The following is a 12500-nucleotide window of genomic DNA, read 5'->3' on the forward strand; positions in this document are numbered from 1 at the left end:
CAGCCACATTCTTAAAATGAAAAAGCATTCCTGTAAATGCATTTTAATTTTCAAATTTTACATTTCAAATTGAATTTTGGTATCTATTTGCTGGGGCATATTTTGAAAATTAAATCTCAAATGACCTTTTCTTTTTCATTTTAATTAAGTAAAAGAATGAGCAGTCTTGAAGAAGAAAATTAAAATGCAAATAGGATGATTGATGATTAATTTTATTTATGAGTCAAATAATGCAGCCACATTCTTAAAATGAAAAAGCATTCCTGTAAATGCATTTTAATTTTCAAATTTTACATTTCAAATTGAATTTTGGTATCTATTTGCTGGGGCATATTTTGAAAATTAAATCTCAAATGACCTTTTCTTTTTCATTTTAATTAAGTAAAAGAATGAGCAGTCTTGAAGAAGAAAATTAAAATGCAAATAGGATGATTGATGAATAATTTTATATATGAGTCAAATAATGCAGCCATATTCTTAAAATGAAAAAGCATTTCTGCAAATGCATTTTAATTTAAATATTAGTCACGATTCGCTTCCATAGTAAACATGCCTCTGTCCCAACTTTTTTTGAAAATGTTGCAGTCATCAAAATCAGAATAAATGCATATTAATAAAAATAAATAGTGTTTATGAGTTTGAACATTGAATATCTTGTCTTTGGACTGTATTCAATTGAATAGAAGTTAAAAAAGGATTTGCACATCAGAGCTAAAATTAGTAAAATTTAGGTAAAATTAGTGTTTCTGTCAAAGTAGTCTGGTGAATGTAGAAGGGGGCAGCAGAAAAATGTATTTTAGCCACATAAAAAGGGTCACCTAAAAAAAAATCAACATAACTTGAAGTACACATTATATTTAGAATATCACCTTGCTGTCAGACAGCCCTTTACAACAGAAAACCGACGCAGTTACATTATGCTCTCCTTAAAGCCCCCATACTCTATTGGCAGAAACAGTCATTTTACCCCACAGAACACAATGAGTCTCTGCTCCTCTACCCCTAAATCAGGTTGTTAGTTTGTGTTCTTGTGTAAATTTAGGAACCGACCTAAAGGTTCATTCTCACTGCCGCGATGCGGAAATGCGGGACGGATTTGCGGAATATTCGTGCAGCACTTTTCCGTGTTTAAACCATACACACAAGCGCGGTACGAACACGGTCCGGAATTTCGCGTTGTTGTGTTCCAATTCCGCACAGTGTGAACGGGTGTGGGTGAACATGGACGAGGGTAGCAGCAGCAGCAGCAGCAGCAAGCTAGCAAGCTAGCAAGCTAACGTTTAACAAGTGTCAAAATCAACTTTCTTTAGCACTTACCACTCTCACCACAGCCACCAAGCTGGACAATGGACTGCCAGACGACCAAGCTGGACAATGGACTGCCAGACGTTGTCCTTTAATTCATTGTTCATAAAATCATCCCATCTGTTATCAAAAAGGACGGGGTGCTGTGAAACGAGGTTTATCAACCTTTCTCCCGTACTGTCCTGCCTGACTGGATTTCGGACTCTCGCGGGTCTGCGTGACTATAAACGAACAATTTCATTGGCCCAGCTGTGTAGTTCCGCCAGCGAATTCCATGGGGGGTCAAAGTCTGGGCGGAAACTTTTTTCACCGCATGAAAGTTCTGCCCTGGTGTGCAAACTTCCAAAAGAACCCATGAAATCAACTTTTATATTTTTCCGCAAGAATAATCCGCACGGATATTCGCCTTCAATGAGAATGGACTTTAAGAGTGTAAAATCGATTACATAAAATTCTCAACGACAGCTCAGTCACTAAGGATGCCTAGTGGCATCCTCATTCTGCTCGTTCTGCGCCTGCCTCAAGCCCAGCACGTGGGAAAGGAGAAAAGGAGAGATAGAGAGAGTCTCAGCAGAGTAGCCATGGACTGTGATTATTTTGTGCAGCATGCATGGGAATGAAATTCAGTACAGTAGGCTATATTAGAATTCATTTCTTTACCCTGTGAATGACGCTAGGGCCGCAGTACCAACGAAGTGCTGCGAAGCGCAGCGCACCGAAATTCTCGCGCGAGCCCGTTCACATCAGACGCGCATTTCTCCACGCCGGTCGACAAGCGCTTCTGCTCTCAGCTGTTGTCTCCGTCACATTTGGGGCTGTTTTTCCATCATATCGTATCTCTCTCTGTTTGCGTGTGTGTGCCCCAACCCCCACCCCCTATAGCCGGACCACTCTGTGCCTCTCTCTCTCTCTCTCACTCTTTCTCTCTTTCTTGTGTGTGTGTGTGTGCGCGTTTGTGGGTGTGGGTGTGTGTGTTCATCTCTCTCGCGCTCTGTTTAGATACCACTGACTAATATGTATATAAACACACACATAAATACATCGCATTTGTCAAACGGGGTGTTTTATTTTGAAATTTGTTTTATTCTGAAAATTGACCGGATGCTGTTGTTGTTCCTTTGTGTGACTTCCTGCTCGGCTTGACACATTCGCTTGCGGCTCGCGCAGAAAATAGACCAGACGCCAAAACGATCGCTGCAGGGCCGATGACACAATCGGTTAACATGGGCGCCGAAAGGAAACTGGCTTCGCTTCGAGGCGCTTCAAGGCTATTCGCAGCGCTTCCACATCCAGTGTGGCCCTGGCGTAAGTCGCTAAATGTGTTGCTAGCTGCTTTTTATAAATAAAGTTACTAAATCTAGGGAGAAAGTTGGCAAGTCGGCAACACTGTTCAGGAATAAATAAAGTTTTATTTTATCTTATAATTTAATCCCGAAATGTGAGAGGCAGCAATATGCTGCAAGGCATCCAATCCACCAGAAAACAAACAAAAGAAGAAAACTTAGGTTTTTTTGCAGACTGACAGAGAGTGCATCCAATCAGTGACAAGGAATCATTGTCCTATAGTACCTACCTTTTCAGGTTTGAGTCTCACCAAATGTGTTTTCTAAAATGTTGTTTTGTGAAATGTGTTTTCTGAATGTTGCTTTGTTTTTTGAGATGTTGTAGTGTTTTTAGAAATGTTTTGTGAAATGTTTTGTGAAATGTTGTGTTATCTGAAATGTTGCTGTGTTTTGAGCCTCTAGAACCACGGTAATGTTGTAGTGTTTTGGGAACTGTTTTTGTTTATTAGTTGTTGTTTTTTTTATGAAATGTTTTGTTTTTTGAAATGTTGTGTTTTCTGAAACGTGATTTTGTTTCTTGAAATGTTGTTGTCATGGGTGTGGTCAGAACTCAGATGCAGCACCACAGACAATAAGGACAGTTTCTGATTATGGAGCTAAAATCCTGTCTAAACTTCGCAAACAAATTAAACACGTTTTACAAATGTCCTATGATTCACTAACAAACACGATGTGGTTTGCAAATATAAAACGTGGTTTAAGTCACAAACTAATGTATTTTGTTTTGCAAATACAAAATGTACCTATCAAACAAATACACAACATATTTCTAATATATCATGCTTCAGAAATAAACACAGCATGTTTTCCGAGTACAAAAAATTATATTCTACAAGTACAAAACAATCTTTTTTACAAGCACCAAACAGTTTTTTGCAATACAAAACAATTTCTTCTAGAAGTACAAAACAATCTTTTAAACAAGTACCAAACAATCTCTTCTGCAAGTACAATCTCTGCTAACCTACACGTCAACTTGACTGAACGCTGCACCCTCCTTTGCCTTGCTAAATTGCCGCTAACAATGTTAGCTTCCATAATTCGAGGTAAACTTTAGAGGTAAGTATTAAAGGACAACTTCGGTATTTTTCAACCTGGGCCCTATTTCCCCATGTGTATGTGTGCGTATGATTCATGGGTACAGCTTGTTCTAAAATTGTTTCAGTATTGAGGGAGGCAGATGCAACCGGAGCCGCGAAACGAGCTAAAACGGTAACGGGGGCAAATACGTCCTGTATAAGTTTGCGCATTAAAAGTGCTTTTTTTCGCCACTGACCAGTTCAGATCGCCAGTGCTATGAGTGGAGTCAGCTGTCAGTCAGTGTTGGAGCAGAGAGGGGGAGGGCTGCCCCGCTGGGTACTGTAAGTGAGTATGTGTGTATGAAGTGTATGTTTTTTCGCCACTGACCGGTTCACATCGCCAGTGCTATCTCTGTAAATAGCATACTAACTTAGCCTTTCCCTTATCTCTGTGCTGTGTGATGTCACGAGCTTTGCTCCACTGTGTCTGTAGCTCTCTCTACTCGTGGGACAGCCGTTTTCTTGAGGAAGAGAAGTTTCGGGATTGGATGTCTTCTCTTCTTCGGCTGGCAGTAGTCATCTTGGGAGAAGTGAGCACTGCAGACCCGATGGTCTGCAAGGCGCAGTGTCTGGACAGGAGTGTTAGCATCCATTTGTAGCACAACTAGCCACAACTTCAGCATCTTGCCGTCCGAAAAAGGCAGCCTATGAAAGCTGTACGGGGTGTTGCGCGACATCCTGTTCTTGCGTTCGGGAAAAAGGCCTGTTTATTTGAGCACTCCAAAAACTCTGGTAACACTCCAGGGGGTAGCACGTAAAACACTCCGTCCTCTGACTCTTCTAGCATAACACACACACTTCATACACACATACTCACTTACAGTACCCAGTGAGGCAGCCCTCCCCCTCTCTGCTCCAACACTGACTGACAGCAGACTCCACTCATAGCACTCATAGCACTGGCGATCTGAACCGGTCAGTGGCGAAAAAAAGCACTTTTAATGCACAAACTTATACGGGACGTATTTGCCCCCGTTACCGTTTTAGCTCGTTTTGCGGCTCCGGTTGCATCCGCCTCCCTCAATACTGAACCAATTTTAGAACGAGTTGTACCCATGAATCATACGCACACATACACATGGGGAAATAGGGCCCAGGTTGAAAAATACCGAAGTTGTCCTTTAAAGTTGTCCTAGTAACAAATTGCATACATGTACACATTTGGCAAAATGAACACATGTTCCATTAAGGGGGGGTGTCCAAGCAATTTGACATATTTGAGCATTTTATAAAAAAGTAACGCTAAAGTTACTTTTCCAGGTAATTAGTTACTTTTATAGTGCAGTTACTAACAGTTCCCAACACTGATCATCAAACAATCAGTTCAATTTATGTGTCACATGAAATCATAAAATAATTGTAATAGTCAATCAATCAATCAATCAATCAATCAATCAATCAATCAATCAATCAATCAATTTTATTTATAAAGCCCAATATCACAAATCACAATTTGCCTCACAGGGCTTTACAGCATACGACATCCCTCTGTCCTTAGGATAGTAGTAATAGTAGTAGTAGTAATAATAATTAAATGTCAATGTTTAGGATAAGGCAAGGTCATCATTCAGTATACTTGTGGCCTGAGGGTAGAAGCTCCTCCTGAGCATTTCAGTGCTGGTCTGGTGTATGCGGTACCCTCTACCTGAACAGGGTGAAAAGGCAGTTATCCGGATAGCTGGGATCTTTAATGATTCTCCTAGCCTTATTTTTGCAATGTCTAGTGTAAACATCTTTTATGCAGGGTAGAGCAGTGCCTATAGTGTGTTCAGCAGAATGAGCAGAATTAACTACTCTTTGCAGGGCCTTGCGGTCCTGTTTGGTGCTGTTTCCCATCAGGACAGTCTTGTTGGTGCAGGAGTAGAAATTTCTCAGCATTTTAGGGGATACCTTTAATTCTCTCAGGCGTCACAGGTGAAACAGTCTCTGCCTTGCTGTTCTCACCACTGAATCAGTATGTAGTGTCCAGGATAGGCTCTCAGTTATGTGGACACCAAGGTATTTGAAGTTATCCAACCTCTCCACCGAGGACCCATTGATATTAAGGGGAGTGTAGTTCCTTTCGAGGCCGGTTCTACGCAGGGGCAAGAGGGGGCAATGCCCCCTTAAACAAATGTCTTGCCCCCTCAAATCAAATCCGCCGAAAAAGGCACAAAACTGAAAAGTTTTCTCATTTGTCTCCACTCCACTCCGTGCTGTGTTCCGGCTGTGTGTGATCTAACGTTACTGTCTGCAGTCGGCAGAGACCCTCCCCCCAGTAAACACCTAATCACTGTTTAGTATGCAAATGAGCCAAGATGCATCGGCGTCAGGTTTCTCAGTCTCAGTGAGGCAGAATGCAGCAGTGAAGTGAAGCTCCGTTAAACTCGTCGTAGCGTCTCGTGTCGTGAGATAGCCTACTTAATATATAGTTAACAACAAAGAGTGAGCATAGAGAGTGAGCCTGTCAGTGCGAACGTTTCTTCAATCACACTAGCACAGCGAGAGATGAGTGCTGCCTGCTGCATCATGTCACATACTAAAATGTTCTGCTCTAGCCTATATCTGTTGTGTTTGTTAGTTCTGTTAGTTTGATACGTTTTTTTTTATAAGACTAGCTTTGGTAAATACTGGCTATAGTGAGGTTATTGTAATTATTAGGTTCAAATTTATTTCATATGCCTAGATGCCTAATGGCCATCCATTAAGATAAATGTTAAGATGTTGGTTGTGCCTGGATGAAGGATATTTTTCTTTTATTTTTTCTTAATTTTTATTTTATTTTTTGTTTATTTTATTTTTCAGTTTTTCTCCCTGAGGGATTGCCACCTTATTGTAGTCAGGGGGTTTGTGTGCCTCAGTGACCCTAAGAGCTATACCAGAAGGAGCTTAGTCTTCAGGTGGGACACCCAAGTTGGACAGGTCTTAGGGTAGAGGCCTGACAAAGTGCAATCCATTTCTTTAGGTTGGGGGTTGGACACACAGCTAACAACAACCCAATTCCATGTAGAAAACACTGTTATCAACAACAAAACAAGCGGTGAGCTTGTTATAGGGTGCTATAGGGCACTCACACAGCATCCCCACATCCTGCGAGTGAGTGAGTGAGTGAGTGAGTGACCTTTATTTGTCAGCTCTACCTATGGCAAAAATGTGCTGGAGCATGATGCCCCCTTCACATTTATGACTGTCCCCTCATATGTGCCTGCCTAGAACCGGGCTTGGTTCCTTTACTGCTTCTTCCCAAAGTCCAATATCATCTCCTTAGTTTTGCTGACATTCAGGTGTAGGTTGTTGTTGTTGTTGTCCTGACACCAGCGTGTCTGGTTCTCTGCTTCTTTCAGGTAGGCCTTTTCTTCTTTTTTTTTTAGATATTTTTATGGGCATTTTTGCCTTTAATCGATAGGAAAGCTGAGCGTGAAGTGGGGAGAGAGAGGGGGAATGACATGAATGCCGTGGGTTGGAATCTAATGGTCTGCCCGGGCCCAGCCTTGTACATGGGACGCCTGCTCTATCCACTAAGACACCGACGCCCCAGGTAGGCCTTTTCATCGTTATCTGTGATCAGGCCCATCACAGCTGTGTTGTCAGCAAACTTGGTGATGATGTTGGAGTCTGAAGTGGCTACAAATGGACCTGCATTTGTATAGCACCTTTCTAGTCATCTGACCACTCAAAGCGCTTTTTACACTACCAGTCACATTCACCCATTCACACACACATTCATACACTGGTGGCCGAGGCTACCACACAAGGTGCCACCTGCTACTGCTACTCAGTTTTAACACACTCACACCGATGGAAGCATCATCAGGAGCAATTTGGGGTTCAGTATCTTGCTCAAGGATACCTCGACATGCAGACTGGAGGAGCCGGGGATTGAACCGCTGATCTTTTGAGTGGTGGACGACCCGCTCTACCTCTGAGCCACAGCCGCCCCAAGGTCGTATGTGTACTGCCTACAAAGTCGTATGTGTACAGGGAGTAAAGCAGGGGACTCAAAACACAGCCCTAGGGTGCTCCTGTGTTAAGGATGAGGATGGAAGAGGTGTGTCAGCCCACTCACCACCTTGGGGCGTGCCTTACAGGAAGTCATGGATCCACATGCACAGTGAGGTGTTTAATCCCAGCTCCTTGAACTTTGTGACCAGCCTGGAAGGAACTATGATATCAAACACTGAACTATAGTCAGTGAAAAGCAATCTCACATAGCTTCCTTTGTTTTCCAGGTGAGATAGGGTGGTGAGAAGGATGTGTGCTATGGCGTCTTCTGTAGATCAGTTGAAACGGTAGGCAAACTGTAGTGGGTCCAGTGTGCTGTTTAGTGAGGAGCAGATGTAATCCTTAACCAGCTGTTCAAAGCACTTCATCACTACAGAGATGCAGTCTGGAACTTTCTCCAGACTGCATCATGTTGCATAAACTGCAGGGCGGCCTCTGATTGGCTTAACCATTTCCAGACCTGTCACGTCACTGGAGGGATGCACCAGTTTGTTTACATACTTAAATCTTTATAGGATGGCTACATGGTCACTCTTGCCGGGAAAGGGGTTCTACTCTGTAGCTGTTTTCTGAACTCTGTATAATAGTGATCCAGTGACTGTATTCCCCCTTTGATGCAGTCAATATGTTGATGGAAGTCAGGCAAAACCTTCTTAAGGTTAGTGTGATTAAAGTCTCCAGCAATAATGAGCACAGCACCAGGATTAAAAGTCTCTGAGTGGTTCAGCTCTTTGCAGAGATCTTACAGGGCAGCCTCTGTATTTGTTTGTGGTGGAATGTAGACCACCGTGATGATGACCAAAGTTAATTCACTTGGTAGAAAGTGCGGTCTGCATTTCATTGACAATAACTTCAGATCATCGGGATAGCAGTTTGACTCTTTCCCTGCCATTGACGAGATTTTCCGGCAATTCATGTTTTCACTGTTATAAGATAGGGGGCGCTGTTACACATCTCATGAACTAGAGCAGCATGGCCAAGTCAAAAAACAAACAAAGAAGAAGATCCACTGGAAACCAGAGGAAGATGATTACAGAAATGTAGCCGCTTGTAAACTGTACGAAAATGCTGGCACCGAGTGAAAAGTTTACGGTTGTGCAAGCCGTGGAGATGTTGATGGACTCAGACTCCAACAATTCCTGTTTTGATCAACATTCTGAATCTGATTTTGGCGAATAAGAAAATGAGTTTGATGGAAAGAAACTGGATCTCCATGATGGCGACAGTGACACACAGACAAGACGACCACAGAGGAGAGGGAGACAACAGAACACTGAATGATCACTGATCGTGTTCCACTATACCTCAAAGAGAATATTATTTTCATTACTATTATTATTATTATTTTCATTTATACATTTAAAACTGATGCAAGGAAATGAGGAAAATACAAAAAAAATGTAAATCTGAAATTGATTTTATACTTGAAATGACTGTCTTTGACAAAAATGCATTTTTCTCAGAATTTTGAAAAAAAAAAAAACATTATTTTTCAATGAAAATGCACAAATTCAAGTGTTGATAAAAAAAAAGGAATGGAATAAGATAGAATAAAAGTTTTTTGTGTTTAAAAACAGAAGGTCTCTTTTTTAGTTTCATGTACATATACTGTTTACATATTCATAGAACAAATTATTATGTGGGTCTTGAAAGATTAGTGAACATCATCAAAAATGCTGGCGGTGGCTGGCAACTTAAAAATAATACTCTTGCGGATAAAGTGTTGATATTCAGACTGTCCCACCAGCACCCCCAACTGGAAATTGATTTGGGCATGGAGATTGTCCAGTTTATTATCCAGCACTTGTTCATTGGCTGGATGCTTGGCAGAGAACATTTATATGGCTGGTGTTTGATCCCTTCACATTCGCCTTGGTACCTCTTTCGATGATGAGATGGATGCAGAGATGGTCATGCTTTGTCCATGTAGTCGGGATTGTAGCTGGAGCTCATCCGTTCCATTTTTTCCTTGATGTTTTTTCTGCTGTTTACATTTGAAAGCCTCCGTTGGCCAGTTAGCAGACTCAGCAGGGGGGGGATTCTCAAAGTGTTGAGTTGATTTCCTTGTACTCATGACTGTCTCGAAGTTGTATGTTATCATTGTTGTTCAATATTAATCACACAAAGTATAGCTGATATTTTTAAATAACTGAAATAGCATAGGTCAGCATAAATTTTGCATTGACAGAGAGGTGTCTGACAATTTCCGAGTCTTGGATTGTTTTTTTACATCAAGGCTGCTACCAAAACTTTACTAAAAAACAGACAGTGTGACATCTAATGAAGCCTCAACATCATGCTCCCCTTGTGAACCACCATCATTCTCTGCCACACAGCTGTTCACACCAGACTGTATCTTTTGTTGAAGGTTTGAAAGTGTCGAGAAAAATTAAACAATAATTCAAGTTCCTAGTTTTCAAGGACAAAGATGGAGCATGGAAGGAGCCTACATTTCAACAGATTGAGCTAACCTGCGACACCAAGGGTCAGCACGCCCAGGTGCCCATACTTGCCTGCTGCCCGGCACACAATGCACCTGATGCCAGTCCCTGCAGGTGGTGAGCTCACAGGGTGACGGCTCCATGTTATTCATTCGGGCTGATCCCGACCGGGTCCCATAGTTCAAGGCCCAGCCACTAGACGCTCGCTGGTGGCATGTCCCACTAGTAGGAGGCCCCAAGGCAGACCTAGAACACGCTGGAGGGATTACATATCTCGTCTGGCCTGGGAACGCCTTGGGTACCCCCAGGAGGAGCCTTAAAGCATTGCTGGGGAGAGGGACGTCTGGAACACCTTGCCTGGCCTGCTGCCCCTGCGACCCGGCTTCGGATAAGCGGTTGAAAATGGATGGATGGATGGATGGATGGATGGATGGATGGATGGTATGCCAGTCATCTGAAAGATAAATCCTGAGCTGCAGCCCAAGCTACCAACCATGCCACTGATACAGAGCAGGATCATAAGGCTGCTGCCATCAGAAGGCTTCACCGCTGTGCTTTATTTCATTCAAGATCCAGTGATTTAGCAGAACAAGGTTATGCAGCTTGCATTGCTACATGCAAGTCCATAGATCCCCATCATTTCTGTGGCACAACCCATTTCAGATTGATAGGACTTTTTAATATACAGCAGTCAATTAAAAGGGTTTTACTCACACGGCTGAACTGATGCCTAATGTCCCTGCTGAGAGTCTAAGGATAGAGGGTGCAGTACTGTGTCCATACTGTTAAGATCCCTGACTGACTTCTGTTTCTTGCAGGTGAAGAAGTTAATCAGGTACCTAGATCCTAACACTCATAGGAAGATCAACTTCAAAGACTTTTGCCATGGAGTGTTTGCCATTAAAGGTAAGAAATGCACTGGAGATGTAAATTATGTACCAAGGAGGCACAGCAGAGAGGTTGCTGAATCCTGCATTTTAACTGCGCTGTTATGAGAATGGACAGTGAGATTTAGATGAGCTGGCAGGTGAAATATTACCTGTAGACAGAGTCGGGCTAGCTGTTTGCCCCTGTTTCCACTAAGCTATGCTAACTGCTGTTGCTTCATATTTACATTACAGACATGAGATGCGGTGCTTCAGTTGTTTTTTTTTTTTTTCTCTCTGTTTTACCCTTCCCCTGCCAGGTTGTGAAGAGATACTGAAGACACCTGTGGGTCCTCGCACTATTACCTCCAACCAGCCGTCGGTTACTGACAATGGTTACATTTACCAGGTATGGTCTTTTGCTTTGTAAAGCCATATTGACGCTGGATGCAGAACTGTATGGTGTGAATCCGGTGTAATGGTGAAGCTTTCAGCCTATTTTATAACTTAAAGGTGGCATTATACTGAAAATAGATCACATCATCTCTAATGTTTGTGCAGATTTAGTACATTTTAGCATGACCACTGGTCACCTTTGTAGTTGGAGGTGGGGGGATGACAATTAAGAAGTTCTGATACCTTGTCATTATTGTGCACAGAATGATAGACCAGGCACCCTAGGTTGTGCATTGCTTCTCCCCATGTCCTCTGTAGAGGCTGGTACTATTGTGGATTAATTTGTCGCCCAAAAAATAGTCTGTGGTGTTGATCTATATTCAGTAAATATTGCCTTCAATAAAACCAAAGAAAGTTCAGAGCACTCTGAAGAAAAACCAGGAGGTTGATCAGAAGTCCAATGCAAAAAGATTTATTTATTCAGAGATGACATCCAAATAAACCCATTTGAGTTGGTGGTCCAGACCAAGAACTGAGCCCAAAAGGCCAGGGCCCATATTCACAAAGAATCCTAAGACTAAAAGTAGCTCTTAGTGACGTCATTCTAAGAAAAATCTTAGAATTCCTCGAATTCTAAGATTTTTCTTAGAATTTTCCCTTGATAAGATAAAAGTTATTCACAAAGCATCTTAGGCCTTAAGAGAGCTCCTAAGGTGAAAAACTGTTAAGAGGAGGGAGGAGGACTTTTAAGAAGCCTAAGAGTGTCTTAAACAGAGAAGATGGCGGAAAGACAGAGAGGAAGGAGAGATATTCTCCGTATATTGAACGACAGTGATTTAATAAGACGCTACCGGCTTGATAGTGCAGGGATAATGTTTGTGGGTGACCTCATCAGGGATGAGCTTACTTTTCCCACCCAGTGTAGTAACGCAATAACGCCCGCTTTGGATTGCAGCACGTACCAGCGCTTCTCACACTCATCGCTTGTGCGTAAAGTCTCCCAAGTCTGCCTCTTCCCTTGTGCCGTGATCCCGGGACCGAATTTCCATCTTAAAACTCCTTTGTTCTCCTCCACGAGCTGTGCCAACA

General features: G+C 42.4%; 1 protein-coding gene across 1 annotated transcript in view; it reads left to right on the top strand.

The window, feature by feature from the left end:
* rab11fip4a (RAB11 family interacting protein 4 (class II) a) overlaps positions 1-12500 on the top strand; it is a 113800-nt gene that overhangs the window by 12087 nt on the left and 89213 nt on the right. The window contains exons 2-3 of the mRNA XM_050070247.1: positions 10968-11055; positions 11336-11424. Coding sequence (XP_049926204.1) covers positions 10968-11055; positions 11336-11424 — 177 coding nt within the window. The remainder of the gene's footprint in view (positions 1-10967; positions 11056-11335; positions 11425-12500) is intronic.

This window comes from Epinephelus moara, chromosome 18 (genome assembly GCF_006386435.1).
Source record: "Epinephelus moara isolate mb chromosome 18, YSFRI_EMoa_1.0, whole genome shotgun sequence".
NCBI lineage: Eukaryota > Metazoa > Chordata > Actinopteri > Perciformes > Serranidae > Epinephelus > Epinephelus moara.